We start from the raw sequence: 13,022 nt of genomic DNA on the forward strand, positions 1-13,022 counted from the left end.
CGCCCTTCGGCGACGGGCAGGTCATGTGACCGGAAAGGGCACGCTGCCTTGTCGCCATCTTGAGTGAGGGCAGGTGTCTTCTGTCCTACTTCCAAATTTCCTTGATTTGGTGTCTCCCTCTCTGGAAGAGATTCGCTTCTTCCCAGCGCTGATTAATATCAGGGGAAGCAGCAAAATCTAGTGACTAGAGGTATGCAGCCACAACCTTCCTGAGGCAATCAGTAGTCAAGTCATCTACCATAACTTTGGCCAAGTTCACTTATTTATGCATTCCTTTATTCAGCAAATATTTATTGAGCATCTACTATGTTCCACACACTGCTCCAGGCACTGGAGAAGGAGCAGTGAGCCAAGAAGACGAAATTTCCTGTCTTTATGGAGCTTACTTTCAGCTGCACTAGATCTACAATAAGTAAAATAGGAATATGTTAGATGTTTCCTTACGCTGCAGTTTTAATCTCATCTGCAAAATGGAGATAATGTGTATCTACCCGTAGGCCATGATTTGCTTTTGTATAGCCTGTTACTTAAAAATGATTTTTACATTTTTAAAGGGTTGTAAAGAAGAAAAAGGAGAGAAGGGATAGGATGAAGAATATTCAACAAAACATATATGACGTGCAAAGCTAAATATTTACTGTCTGGCTAAGGACAAATGGGATAATTTACAGAAGTGTGTGGTGTGCCTGCCCCATAGTAAGCCCTCAATAATAGTAGCTCCTATTATTATTGGAAAAAAAATTTTTTTTTGGCTGAGTTGGGTCTTTGTTGCTGCGCACGGGCTTTGTCCAGTTGCGGTGAGCGGGGGCTACTCTTCCTTGCGGTGCACAGGCTTCTCACTACGGTGGCTTCTCTTATTGTGGAGCATGGACTCTAGGCATGCGGGCTTCAGTAGTTGTGGTTTGCAGGCTCAGTAGTTGTGGCTCGCGGGCTCCAGAGCACAGGCTAAGCAGTGTTGGCGCATGGGCTTAGTTGCTCCGCGGCATGTGGGATCTTCCCAGACCAGGGCTCGAACCCGTGTCCCCTGCATTGGCAGGCGGATTCTTAACCAATGCGCCACCAGGGAAGCCCTGGAATTTGATATTACTATTATTTTCTAATCACAACTTTTTTTTTTTGTCTTGAGGATAAGAATAGATAATCTAACTCACAGGATGGTGTGAGATAAACACAATGAGATGAGTTTAAGCAGTGGAAGAAGAGCAGAGATGTGACCCTAATGCTAATGAATATTGTATGCATTATATGTAAACACAACCATGATCTCCCTTCAGCAAATATTCCATGCCTATTGTGGGCCAGGTACTGTTTTAACTTTAGGTACTCTGGTGAGCAGTTATCGTGGAGTTTTCCGACTAATGAATTAAGAGAAATGTTCAATAAACATAGGATGATGAAGAGAAAGAAAATTAAATTGCACAAAGCTTCTGAAAGGAGAGAAGTCCTGGAAGAGGTCTCAGAAGCACTGGTCTTTGGTTCATCTCTCCATTTTTATAAATGTGTGGTATGGGCATAACCACATAATTCCCACACATTCCACAGTTAGAGCCTCTGGGTTCCATCCTGATGCTCCTGCATCCTGTTTTGGTTTGCAGACTAACAAATCTTCTGGACTCAACACATGTGGAGAATGGATTAGGCCAGGATTCTTGAACAGCTGTTGTTGCAGGCATCTGAAAAGCTGGATGTGCACAAGCAGGGAAGGCAGAGGGTATGCTTTCAAGATGCATTAAATAACTTTGCCCAGTTATGTGGTCTAGTTGTAGACAGCTGTGCAGAAAGCTCAGGCTGGTGAGTAGCTGTAAGTTGACTTGGTTCTTCACTGAGTCAAGGAGTTATAGTGTCTTAGATTGAAACCCAAAGAATGAACTTAATAGTGGCTGACTGTGGTCAAGTCTAAGTATTATCTATTAGTCCTTTTGGCCATAACCCCAAATTCAAATGGCTAGCTTCAAAAATAGATGACATTCATATGTGGAATAAACCACCACCTTAGGTGACTTTGAATCATAACCCAGTTTGGGGTTCAGGTAGAACAGTGCTTCTCAGTGGGGGGTGGGGGATGGATTTTTGTCCTCCGGGGGACATTTGGCAATGTCTGGAGACATTTTGGGGGTAGTGTTACTGGCATCCAGTGGATAGAATGGCCAGGGATGCTGCTCAACATCCTACAAAGCACAGGACAAGTCCCACGTAAAGAATTATGTGGTTCACATCTTCCTTTCCAATTTGGGTTCCTTTATTTATTTTTCTTCTCTGATTGCTGTGGCTAGGACTTCCAAAACTATGTTGTATAAAAGTGGTGAGAGTGGGCATCCTTATCTTGTTCCTGATTTCAGAGGAAATGCTTTCAGCTTTTCACCATTGAGTATGATGTTAGCTGTAGGTTTGTCATATATGGCCTTTATTATGTTGAGGTATGTTCCCTTTATGTAGTATTCAACAATGGAATACCACTCAGGCATTAAAAAAAAGAATGAAATTTTGCCATTTGCAGCAACATGGATGGACTTGGAGGTCATTATGCTAAGTGAAATAAGTCAGACAGAGAAAGATAAATACTGTATGATATCACTTATACGTGGAATCTAAAAAATACAACAAAGTTGTAAATATAACAAAAAAGAAGCAGATTCACAGATATAGAGAGCAAACTAGTGGTTACCACTGGGGAGAGGGGTAATATAAGGGTAGGGGAAGAGGCACAAACTATTGGGTGTAAGATAGACTCAAGGATGTATTGTACAACACTGGGAATATAGCCAATATTTAGTAAAAACTGTAAATGGAAAGCAACTTTAAAAATATATTTATTTATTTATTTTTGGCTGTGTTGGGTCTTCGCTGCTGCGTGCAGGCTTTCTCTAGTTGTGGCGAGTGGGGGCTACTCTTCCTTGCAGTGCGCAGGCTTCTCATTGCAGTGGCTTCTCATTGTGGAGCACGGGCTCTAGGCGTGCGGGCTTCAGTAGTTGTGGCTTGCGGGCTCTAGAGCACAGGCTCAGTAGTTGTGGCACACAGGCTTAGTTGCTCCACGGCATGTGGGATCTTCCCAGACCAGGGATTGAACCCGTGTCCTCTGCATTGGCAGGTGGATTCTTAACCACTGTGCCACCAGGGAAGCCCCGGAAAGCAACTTTTTAAAATTGTATAAAAAATCAAAATAAATAAAAGTAAAAAATAAATAAATTAAAAAGAATCAGAGCTACCAGAATAGCAAAAAAAAAAAAAAAATTACGTGGTTCAAAATGTGCCGAAGTTGAGAAATCCTGAGACAGAACCATCCTCTTATTGTGCAACTATTTAATGCCACTTCTCTAGAGTTTATAATTCCCCCTTGAAAATTGTTTGGTGCTGCCCACTTCCAAAATGGCTCCTGACCAATCGTGGAAGCATATGCCCAGGTCCAAAAAGGCTAGGGAGTCAGTAACTAGAATGGTTTGGTCCAGGAGCCTGTTGTCACCCCGTGACCACAGAGCCGGTGGAAGAGGCCCAGTTGTGGACCGAACCATATGAGAAAGCTGGAGCAGGGGGAAAGGGGGTGATGAAGGGTAGACCGAGTTTTCCATGTAGAGATTCTGGGCTAAAGAAGAGAGTTTTAGCTCTGTTTTGGGCATTTCTGTGTTTCCAGATGTGGACTTCAGGTGGGTGGGGTTAAGCGGACCCCGGACCAGGTGGTTGTCCTCTCCTCCCCCCCCGCCACGGCGCGCGGTGGTTCGCTCCCCGCACTTCCCTGTTTGGGGCAGTTCTGCCCGCAGAAGTCGGTTCGGGAGCTGTCAGCGCAGGCGGGAGCGCGGCGGGGCGCGGGGTGGGCGCGGCCGACCCCGTCCCCGACCCGGCCCGCGACCGCCGACCTCCCGCGCGTGCCCCTCACCTGGCTAGTTAGTCCCCCTTGCCTGGTACCGCGCCCCTCGCTCGCTCCCCTGGTTCTCTCGCTCGCCGGCCGCCGGGCGGGCGGGCGCCGGAGACCCTGCCGGTGCTGAGACTTGGCAAGCGGGCGGTGAGGGCCCGGCTGCGGCCTCCTCGCCATGTCCTCTGCCTGCAACGCTAGCGGCCACTTCCCTTTACACGTCCTGGTCTGGAACAACGACTACCGGCAGCTGGAGAAGGAGCTGCAGGGCCAGGTGAGGGGCGAGGCGGGGGTCCGCCCCCGGCGAGAGGAGGGGGGAGTCGGGCGTCGCATCGCCTCCCTGAGCCCATCTCCAGCCCTCTGCCCTCGGGGCCCTACAGACCCCTTCCACTCTGCAGTCGTGGGACAATAATAATAATAATAACAACATGTATTGAGTTTTTAATGTGTTCCAGGCCCTGTGTCGAGGTTTTATATATATTATCTCTCTCAGCCTTTCCAACAACCCTAGGAGGTAGGTACTATCGTTAAATTTGACACAGAAGGAAACTGAGGCTCTCAGAGGTTATGTGCCTTACACAAGGTCCCTCACCTAATAAATACCAAATCAGGATTTTTAACTCTGGCCAGCTGGCTCCAGAGCGCACCGTCTTAACCAATTAGGCCTGCCTCTCCTCAAAATGTATGAGCAACACACACCTCTCACCCCACCCATACGTTTTGTAAGGAAGGGCTTGGTTGGGTTTGGAGTCCAGGTTCTAACTTGCCCTGTGACCTTGGGCAAGGCATTTTCCTTTTCTGGTCCACGTCCACTTATTTGTAGAATGAGGGTGTTGATACCCCTGTGGGCAAATCTTGTACTTGACTATTATCAATAGGTCAAGTTTGAGAATCACTGGTGCACGGCATCCTTAAAATCACTTCCTGTTTTAAAGTGCTTTGATTCCTTACCTTTTATTTATTCCCATCTGTATAAAGCAGTGGTTCTCAGTTGGAAGTGATTTCATCCCTTATCCCACACATCAAGTAATTAATGGGGACATTTTTGGTTGTTACAAGTGGGGAGTGGGTGTTACTGGAATCTAATGGGTAGAGGCCAGGGAAGCTGCTCAATATCCTATAATGCACAAATGCGTAAGACACCCCCCTCCCCAACTAAGATTTATCTGTCCCAAAATGTCAGTAGCATTTTGCTTGAGAAACCCTGCCTTAAAGGCATCCCAGCAATTCTGGGAGGTATTGGTATCCTCAAGTTACAAACTAACAGACTTAGCAGTTAGGATGAGGATTTGTAATTATTTGGTATAATTGTTCTGGTTGACTTCATTTTATACAGTGTGCTAAAGTTCTGGTGTTTGAATGGCTCCAATTTGATGCTGTAATTGTCAAGAAATTTTAGAGGAAAAGGGGCATTGCTTTTCTTATGGTTGGCAATAATTGAGCAAGGTCAGCATCCCCCCATGTGATGAACGGTTACTGCTAAGTGTGTTCTTGTACCTTGACATCTCCCTTTTAAGTCTGTTGAGCACCCACTGGAAGTCAAAAGTTGCTCTTTTTTAATTTAAATTCTCTATCCCGACAGAATAAACTTTCGTTGTAAGAGTCATTGCTGTTAATTAGATCATGCCCCCAGAGTAAATGATTCACCATTAGGCATTGCGGTATACCTGAAGATTTAATTCCCTTTTTTTTTACTAAACGTGGCTCAGAGAGAATCCTCCATGATTTTGCTCTCAGATTTCAGTCTCACCTTGGACACTTTAAAAATGACCAGACAGTCTTGTTTTAGTTCTGCTACGTTTTGCTTCTGCACTTCCTTGGTATCGGGGCCGCCCATCTTCTTACGAAATATTGAGATAAAGTACAAGGAAAGTCACAAAACTAAAATCCTATTTGATAGAGAGGTTCATCATTGTCCTTAAACCACACACACGTTCAATACTGATTTCTGAAAGCAGCAGGCTTTCTGTTCATTGGAGTGAGGAAAAGAGTTTAAATGAAGCGCAGTCTTTCTTTATAGAAAAACTTGTTCGATAAGACCAAGTCTTGGTTTATAATCTACAATGTGGCATGGTTGAATTATTTCTTTTTCCTGCAAGCTGTGATAGACATGTTCATCGAAAGTTCGCTGTGCCTCTTACCTTGAAAAACGTTAAGGACATTCGCGATTAGAGAATTATAAGTTTGCAGCAGGTTGTCCCGGAGTAAATTGATCCTTAATGCCTTTGACTGGCAAGGAGGTCAGGAGAGAATATTCATCTTTGCTAATTATTTGGTTTTGGCTTTGTTATTGGTTATCACTGTAGATCATTCCACAGTATCCTGTTTTCTCTGGGGAAGGGATAGTTGAAGTGTATTCAGAAAGAACATCTTGACCGTGGAAGCTTGATTGTCATGAGCACGCAATCCAGTTTCGATCCTGAAACTTGGCCGTTGAAGGGGTGGACATGGGGCTGGCTTCAAGGGTGTGCGACCTGGCAGTTGCACAGGGCCTTGTGCTCAGAAGTGGCTGGTGCTTGGTGGTTTTTTTTTTTTTTGGCTGTGCTGTGCGGCATGCGGGATCTTAGTTCTCCGACCAGGGATCGAACCCGTGCCCCCTGCAGTGGAAGCGTGGAGTCTTAACCACTGGACCACCAGGCAGGGAAGTCCCTCGTGCTTGGTTTAATGCTCTGCAGTTATCGTCTTGAAGTTCTAAATTTTTTTTTTGATTAAGGGGCCTTGCATTTTGATTTTTCTCTGGGTCCTGCAAATTATGTAACTGCTTCAGGGTCAAGAAGTTGATAATTGATGTCTTTAAAGTACAAGGCAGGGAATATTTTGCTGCTTTCATGTTTATCGAGATCCTCTGTTAATTACGAAACAGTTGCCTACACCTGTGCCTTGGAGGCAGTTAGGTTAATGGCCAGTGCTATCGCAGGTTAGATTGTGAGCTTGGGTGCTTAATTTACCCTTGCCGAATCGGTTCATCACCTGTCAAAACGCGGTATTTTGCTGTTTTGCCAGGCACCGTGCTGAAATGTTTTATGTGAAGTTTTAGATTTAATTCTCACATCAGTCCCCTGGGGTGAGTGCTATTGTGATTCCCATTTCACAGATGAGGAAACGGAGGTGGAGAGGTTCAGTCACCTGCTTACCCAGTAGTCGAACCAGGATGTCAACCCAGAAAGTCACAGTCTGCTTTAATCCTGTACTCTTAACCCTTCCGCTTTACTTCTTTCAGTGAAAGTGCCTCCATTTCAGGATTCTGGAGAATGAAGCAGAGAACAGATCAGAAAGCAAAGGCACTTAGTAAATGGGAGCAGTACATTTACCATACTTGCTGCTGCTAGTATTATAATCATCCTGGGAATGTAGCTTCTTTTATGTATGTTCCAATTTTTCTACAAAGAACACGTATTGGTTGCATAATTAAAAACAAAAAAATTCTTATCACCGCAGCAATAAAACCAGCTGTTTCACTTGAGGCTTTGTTTGCCAGTAATTTTCTGCTGTCTGTTCCTTCATTCCTTCCATCCCACGAGTGAGACGTGAAGCAGGCACACTGGTAGCTATAAGAATTTTATTTTGTTCTAGGAACAGTGGCACAGAAAGAATCGAGTTTATCCAGATGAAGAGGATAAGCACGTGTTTCTGAGTGTGAGTGAGTCAGCCCCAGTGCCACCGTCTTGCTAATAGCTGGAGTTCACTGCTTGTGTAACTTTGCCAGTGATGAGATTGTTTCACGCTTTCAACGTTTACTCAGCAGAGGCAATTTATTAAGTGCCTCTTAACCCATCAGCTCTACTGCCTTTAATATTCAGCGGGGCCTTGAAGTTGATTGGTACAGTTGAAATGATTTGTGTTATGGTTATGTCATTTGTCACTTAGCCAAAGAGGTCTGTTAAACATCTTTTGGCCTTCCTGCTGATGCTGGAAGAATGAAGGAAACTTTACGGGGACAAATGCAAAGGTCAGTCAGTGCACCTTAGCAGGGGAGAGAAAGCCCTGGGATCGAGTGGAGAGGAGGGTGGCAGATGATGCCTGACCCCAGGGCCCGCCCCCTGTTAGGGAGCCAGCAGTGAAAGCTCAAAATCTGGGCAAGAGGAAGAGGATGTTGTAGCAGCAGCAGTGCCCGGAGCCTGACCAGGGAACCACCCTGGGGTTCTCATCCCAGCCAGGGGCTAGGCTGGGTGAGGCCACTGGGCACACGTTCAAGCCAGTGCCTGTTGGCTAGAGGCCCACTGTGAGCCAGAGCCTTGCATCCAAGGGGAAGAGCCTGGAGCCTCCTCTCAGCTGCTCCTCCTCAGCCCTCAGAGGCTCAGGCTCACCTTAGGAACCAGGCTTGTATGGCTTCCTGACCCCGACCCCCGACTAGGAGTGGGAGAACCAGCTCAGGCCATAGCTGCGGAGGACCAGGGCGGCCTGAGAGTGCACGGGAATGGGGGTGGTTGACTCTCTCAAGCGAATGGAGGGCTGCTTAGCAGCCTCTTACCTGAGGCCTCCCCAGGAGGCCCCTGTGAGAGTTTCGGAAGCTCTGGCTGTGCGCTAGGGACCAAGGCTCAGAGGGGTTGAGTAATCCACCCGAGGCTAGTGAGGGGTCCGGTAGTGGGCCCGGTTGTCTGGCTCTGCAGCCCGCACTCAGCTGCGCCTTGACTGCGGCTGGAGGACAGCGGGCTGGCAAAGAGGGCTTGGACAAGAAAAGTCGGTGGGCTTACATTATCACGTAAGGAGACGTGTAGAAATCTCATTCCTTTTCTTCTTTTGGGGCACGATGATAGTTAAAAGGGTGGGGATTTTTAATTTGGTACGGCTCATGACTGAAGAAACTTAAAGGAAAAACTTACATGGTCAGCTTCGACAGTGAATTCCAGTTAAATTCTGAAAGCTCTTGCTCGCTAAACTAACATTATTAGTTGAAGACCCTAAGCTCCACTATTAACTGTAAGGAAATTTGAACAAATCCCTTTTAGGGAGAAAGTGACGGCTTATAAGAAACTATGTAATGTAGGTGTATGATAATAAGTGCTGGCTCTTCGAAGTGCTTTCTGTGTGGGTTAGGCTTGTGCCTTTGCCCTTGTAAGAACTTTGTAAGGTAGGTGGGGTTTTATTGTTTTTTTTTTAATCCTGTTTTACAAGGGAGCAAACTGAAGCTCAAGAGAAATTAAGCAACTCGTCAAACAGCATATAGATAGAGGGTAGATTAGTTTTATGTCTTACATAAAACACATACATATGTTGGTTTTCAAACATCTTTATTGAGATATAATTCACTTACGCAATTCACCCATTAAAGTATATTATTCACTGTTTTTTAGTATATTCAGAGTTGTGTGACTGTCACCACTATCACATTCCAGAAATTTTCATCACCCCAAAAAGAAACCCCACGCCCATTAGCTGTCATTTCCTATTTTCCCCCAACACCTTCAGCCCCAGACAACCATTAAGCTGCTTGCTATCTGTACAGATTTGCTTATTCTGGACATTTCATGTAAATGCAGTCATACAATATGTGGCCTTTTGTGTTTGGCTTCTTTAACCTATCATGATGTTTTCAAGGTTCATCCATGTTGTGGAGGTATTAGTACTTCATTCCTTTTAATGGCTGAATAATATTCCATTGTATGTATAGAGTACATTTTGTTTATTCATTTGCCAGTTGATGGACATTTGTTTTTTCCCACCTTTGGGCCATTATGAATAATGCTGCTATGCATATCTGTGTGCAAGTTTTTGTGTGGTTGTATGTTTTTATTTTTTTTGGGTAAACACCTGCAAGTGGAATTGCTGGGTCTTATAGTAATTCTATGTTTAACTTTTGGAAGAACTGCCAACTCCTTTTCAAATTGACTGCACCATTTTACATTCCCACCAGCAGTGTATGAGGGTTCTAGTTTCTCCACATCCTTGTCAACACTTGTTATTGTCTGTCTTTTTGATTGTAGCCATCCTAATGGGGGTGAGGTATTATCACTTTGTGGTCTTGCGTTGCATTACCCTAATGATTAGTTATGTTGAGCATCTTTCATGTGCTTATTGGGCATTGGCATATCTTCTTTGAAGAAATGTCTATTTAAATCCTTTGCCCATTTTAAAACTGGATTATTTGTCTTTTTATTCTTGAGTAGTTAGAGTTCTTCATATTTTCTGGATACTAGCCCCTTATTAAGCGTATGACTTGCAAATATTTTCTTCTATTCTTTAGGTTGTCTTTTTACTTTCTTTATGTCCTTTGAAGTACAGCAGTTTTCAGTTTAGATGGAGTGTAGTTTATCTGCATTTTCTTTTGTCTCTTATGCATTTGGTGTTGTATCTGAGAAGGTTTTGGTTAACGCAAGTTCACAAAGATATAATCCTATGTTTTCTCCCAATAGTTTTAGTGTTTTAGCTCTTACATTTAGGTTTTTGATCAACTTTGAGCTAATTTTTGCATATGGTATATACAGTACTTCATTCTTTTGCATGTAGATATCTAGTTGTTCAAGTACCATTTGTTGAAAAGATTATTCTTTCCCCATTGAGTTATTTTGGTGCCCTTGTTGAAAATCAATTGACCATAAATGTATAAGTTTATTTCTGGACTCTAGATTGTATTCCATTGATTTATATGTCTGTCCTTTGGCCAGTACCACACTGTCTTGATTGCTGTAGCTTTGTGTAGTAAGTTTTGAAATTGGGAAGTGTGAATCCTCAAATTTTACTCTTTGTTTCAAGATGGTTTTGGCTATTCTGGGTTCCTTGCATTTCCTATGAATGTTAGTATAAGCTTGTTCGTTTCTGCAGAAAGTCAGCTGGAATTTTGATAGAGATTGCATTGACTCTGTAGCTCAGTTTAGGGAGTTTTGACATGTTAAAATATTAAGTCTTCTGAACCATGAACATGGGATGCTTTTCCATTTATTTAGATCTTAATTTCTTTCAACAATGCTTTATGGTTTTCGGAGTATAAGGTTTATACTTCTTTTGTTGCTTATTCCCAAATGTTTTATTCTTTTCAATGCTGTTGTAAAAGGAATTTTTAAAAAAGTAATTCATTCATTCATTCATTTTTGGCTGCAATTGGTCTTCGTTGCTGCGTGCAGGCTTTCTCTAGTTGCAGCGAGCGGGGGCTACTCTTTGTTGCAGTGTGCGGGCTTCTCATTGCAGTGGCTTCTCTTGTTGCAGAGCGTAGGCTCTAAGCGCGCAGGCTCAGTAGTTGTGGCCCACAGGGTTAGTTGCTCTGCAGCATGTGGGATCTTCCCGGATGAGGGCTCGAACCCGTGTCTCCTGCATTGGCAGGCGGATTCTTAACCACTGCACCACCAGGGAAGCCCTGTAAAAGGAATTTTTAAAGTTTAATTTTTGAGTTGCTACGAGTGTATAGATATACAATTGATTTTTCTGTATTGCTCTCGTATCCTGCAGCCTTGCAGAAATCATTAGTTCTAATAGTTTTTAAGTAGATTTCTTAGGATTTTCTATATATGAGATCATGTTGTCTGTGAGTAGAGATAGTTTTATGTCTTCCTTTCCAATCTGGATGCCTTTTATTTATTTTTCTTGCCTTATTGCCTCGGTTAGAACCTCTAGTACAATGCTGAATAGAAGTGATGAAAGAGAACATTCTTGTCTTGTTCCTATCTTAGGAGGAAAGCATCCAGTCTTTCACCATTAAATATGATATTAGCTGTGGGGTTTTCACAGGCGGATGCTGTTTGAGGAAGTTCCCTTCCATTCCTAGTTTGTTGAGTGTTTTTTTATCATGAAGGGGTGTGGGATTTTGTGAAATGCTTTTTCTGCATTGTCTTAGTCCATTTGAGCTGCGGTAACAAATATCATAGAGTGGATAGTTTATAAACAATAGAAATTTATTTCTTATAGTTCTGGAGCCTTGAAGTCCAAGATCATGGTGCCAGCAGGTTTGGTGTGGTGGCTGCTGAGGGCTCTCCTCCTGGTTCATAGCAGGTGCATTCTCACTGTGTCCTAACATGGTAGAAGGTGGCTAGCAAGCTCTCTGGAGCCTCTTTTATAAAGGCACTAATTCCATTCATGAGGGCTTCACTCTCATGATCTAAGCGCTTCCCAAAGGCCCCACTTCCTAATACCATCATCTTTAGAGGTTAGGATTTCAACATACAAAGTTTGGGTGGACACTTCACCTTCAGACCACAGCATGCATTTATCGAGATGGTCATGTGTTTTTTATTTTATTTTATTCTGTTGATATGCTGTGTTACATTAATTGATTGTCAGATGTTAAGCCACCCTTGGCATTTGTGGGATAAATTCACTTGGTCATGGTGTACAATAGCCCTTTTTATATGTTGCTGAATTTACTTTGCTAGAATATTGTTGAGGATTTTTGTACCTATATTCACAAGAGATACTGGTCTGTGGTTTTCTTTTTGGTGACATGTTCATCATCAGGATAATACTGGGCTTATAAAATGAATTGGGAAGTTTTCCTTCCTCTTCTGTTTTTTTGGGTTTGTGAAGAATTGGTATTAATTTATTGAACATTTGGTAGAATTCACCAGTGAAGCCATCTAGGCCTGAGGTTTTTTTCCTGGGAAGTTTTAAAATTACTGATTCAATCTCTTTTCTTGTTATAAATTTTTTTCAGGTTTTCTATTTTTTCCTAAGTCAGTTTTGCTGGTTTGTGGCTGTCTTGGAGTATGTGCATTTCATCTGAATTCTAATTTGTTGGCATACGGTTGTTCATAGCATTCATTTATAATACTTCTAATTTCTGTAGAGTTGTTAGTAATATCCCCTTTTACATTCCTGATTTTGGTAACTTTAGCCTTCTCTCTTTTTTTTTCCTTCGTCAGTCTAGCTGAAATTTTGTCAATTTTGTTGATATTTTCCAAGAGCCAACTTTTGGTTTTGTTGATTTTTCTCTATTGATTTTCTATCCTTTTTTTCCACTCTAATTGTTATTCATCCATTGTTTTAAATCACACTGTCACCGTAATATATTATATTATTCTTCCTTCCTTCTCTCCTTTCAAATGAGGAGAGGCACAGGAGGCTCTGAACAGTTAGCCATGCAAAGTGTGCAGCTATGTGGCTCCGACATACAGTTTTCCCTGTGGTCCAAAACAGAAAAATGTCAACAAAATATATTTGGCTTTCATTTTATACGTTGTATCTTAATGGTTGCCCAGGAGCTTAGTCCGAGATGTTAGTTTTGTTCTGGGGTATGAATTAAAGTAAG

At 43.1% G+C, this 13,022-nt stretch overlaps 1 protein-coding gene across 1 annotated transcript in view; it reads left to right on the plus strand.

Annotated features, from left to right (window-relative positions):
- Positions 1-3,771: 3,771 nt before the first annotated feature.
- ANKRD13A (ankyrin repeat domain 13A) overlaps positions 3,772-13,022 on the plus strand; it is a 39,602-nt gene continuing 30,351 nt past the window's right edge. Inside the window, exon 1 of the mRNA XM_029227948.1 lies at positions 3,772-4,121. Coding sequence (XP_029083781.1) covers positions 4,026-4,121 — 96 coding nt within the window. The 5' untranslated portion in view covers positions 3,772-4,025. The remainder of the gene's footprint in view (positions 4,122-13,022) is intronic.

The sequence above is a fragment of the Monodon monoceros genome, unplaced genomic scaffold (genome assembly GCF_005190385.1).
Source record: "Monodon monoceros isolate NGI ecotype Baffin Bay Population unplaced genomic scaffold, NGI_Narwhal_1 Super_Scaffold_1, whole genome shotgun sequence".
Taxonomy (NCBI): Eukaryota; Metazoa; Chordata; class Mammalia; order Artiodactyla; family Monodontidae; genus Monodon; species Monodon monoceros.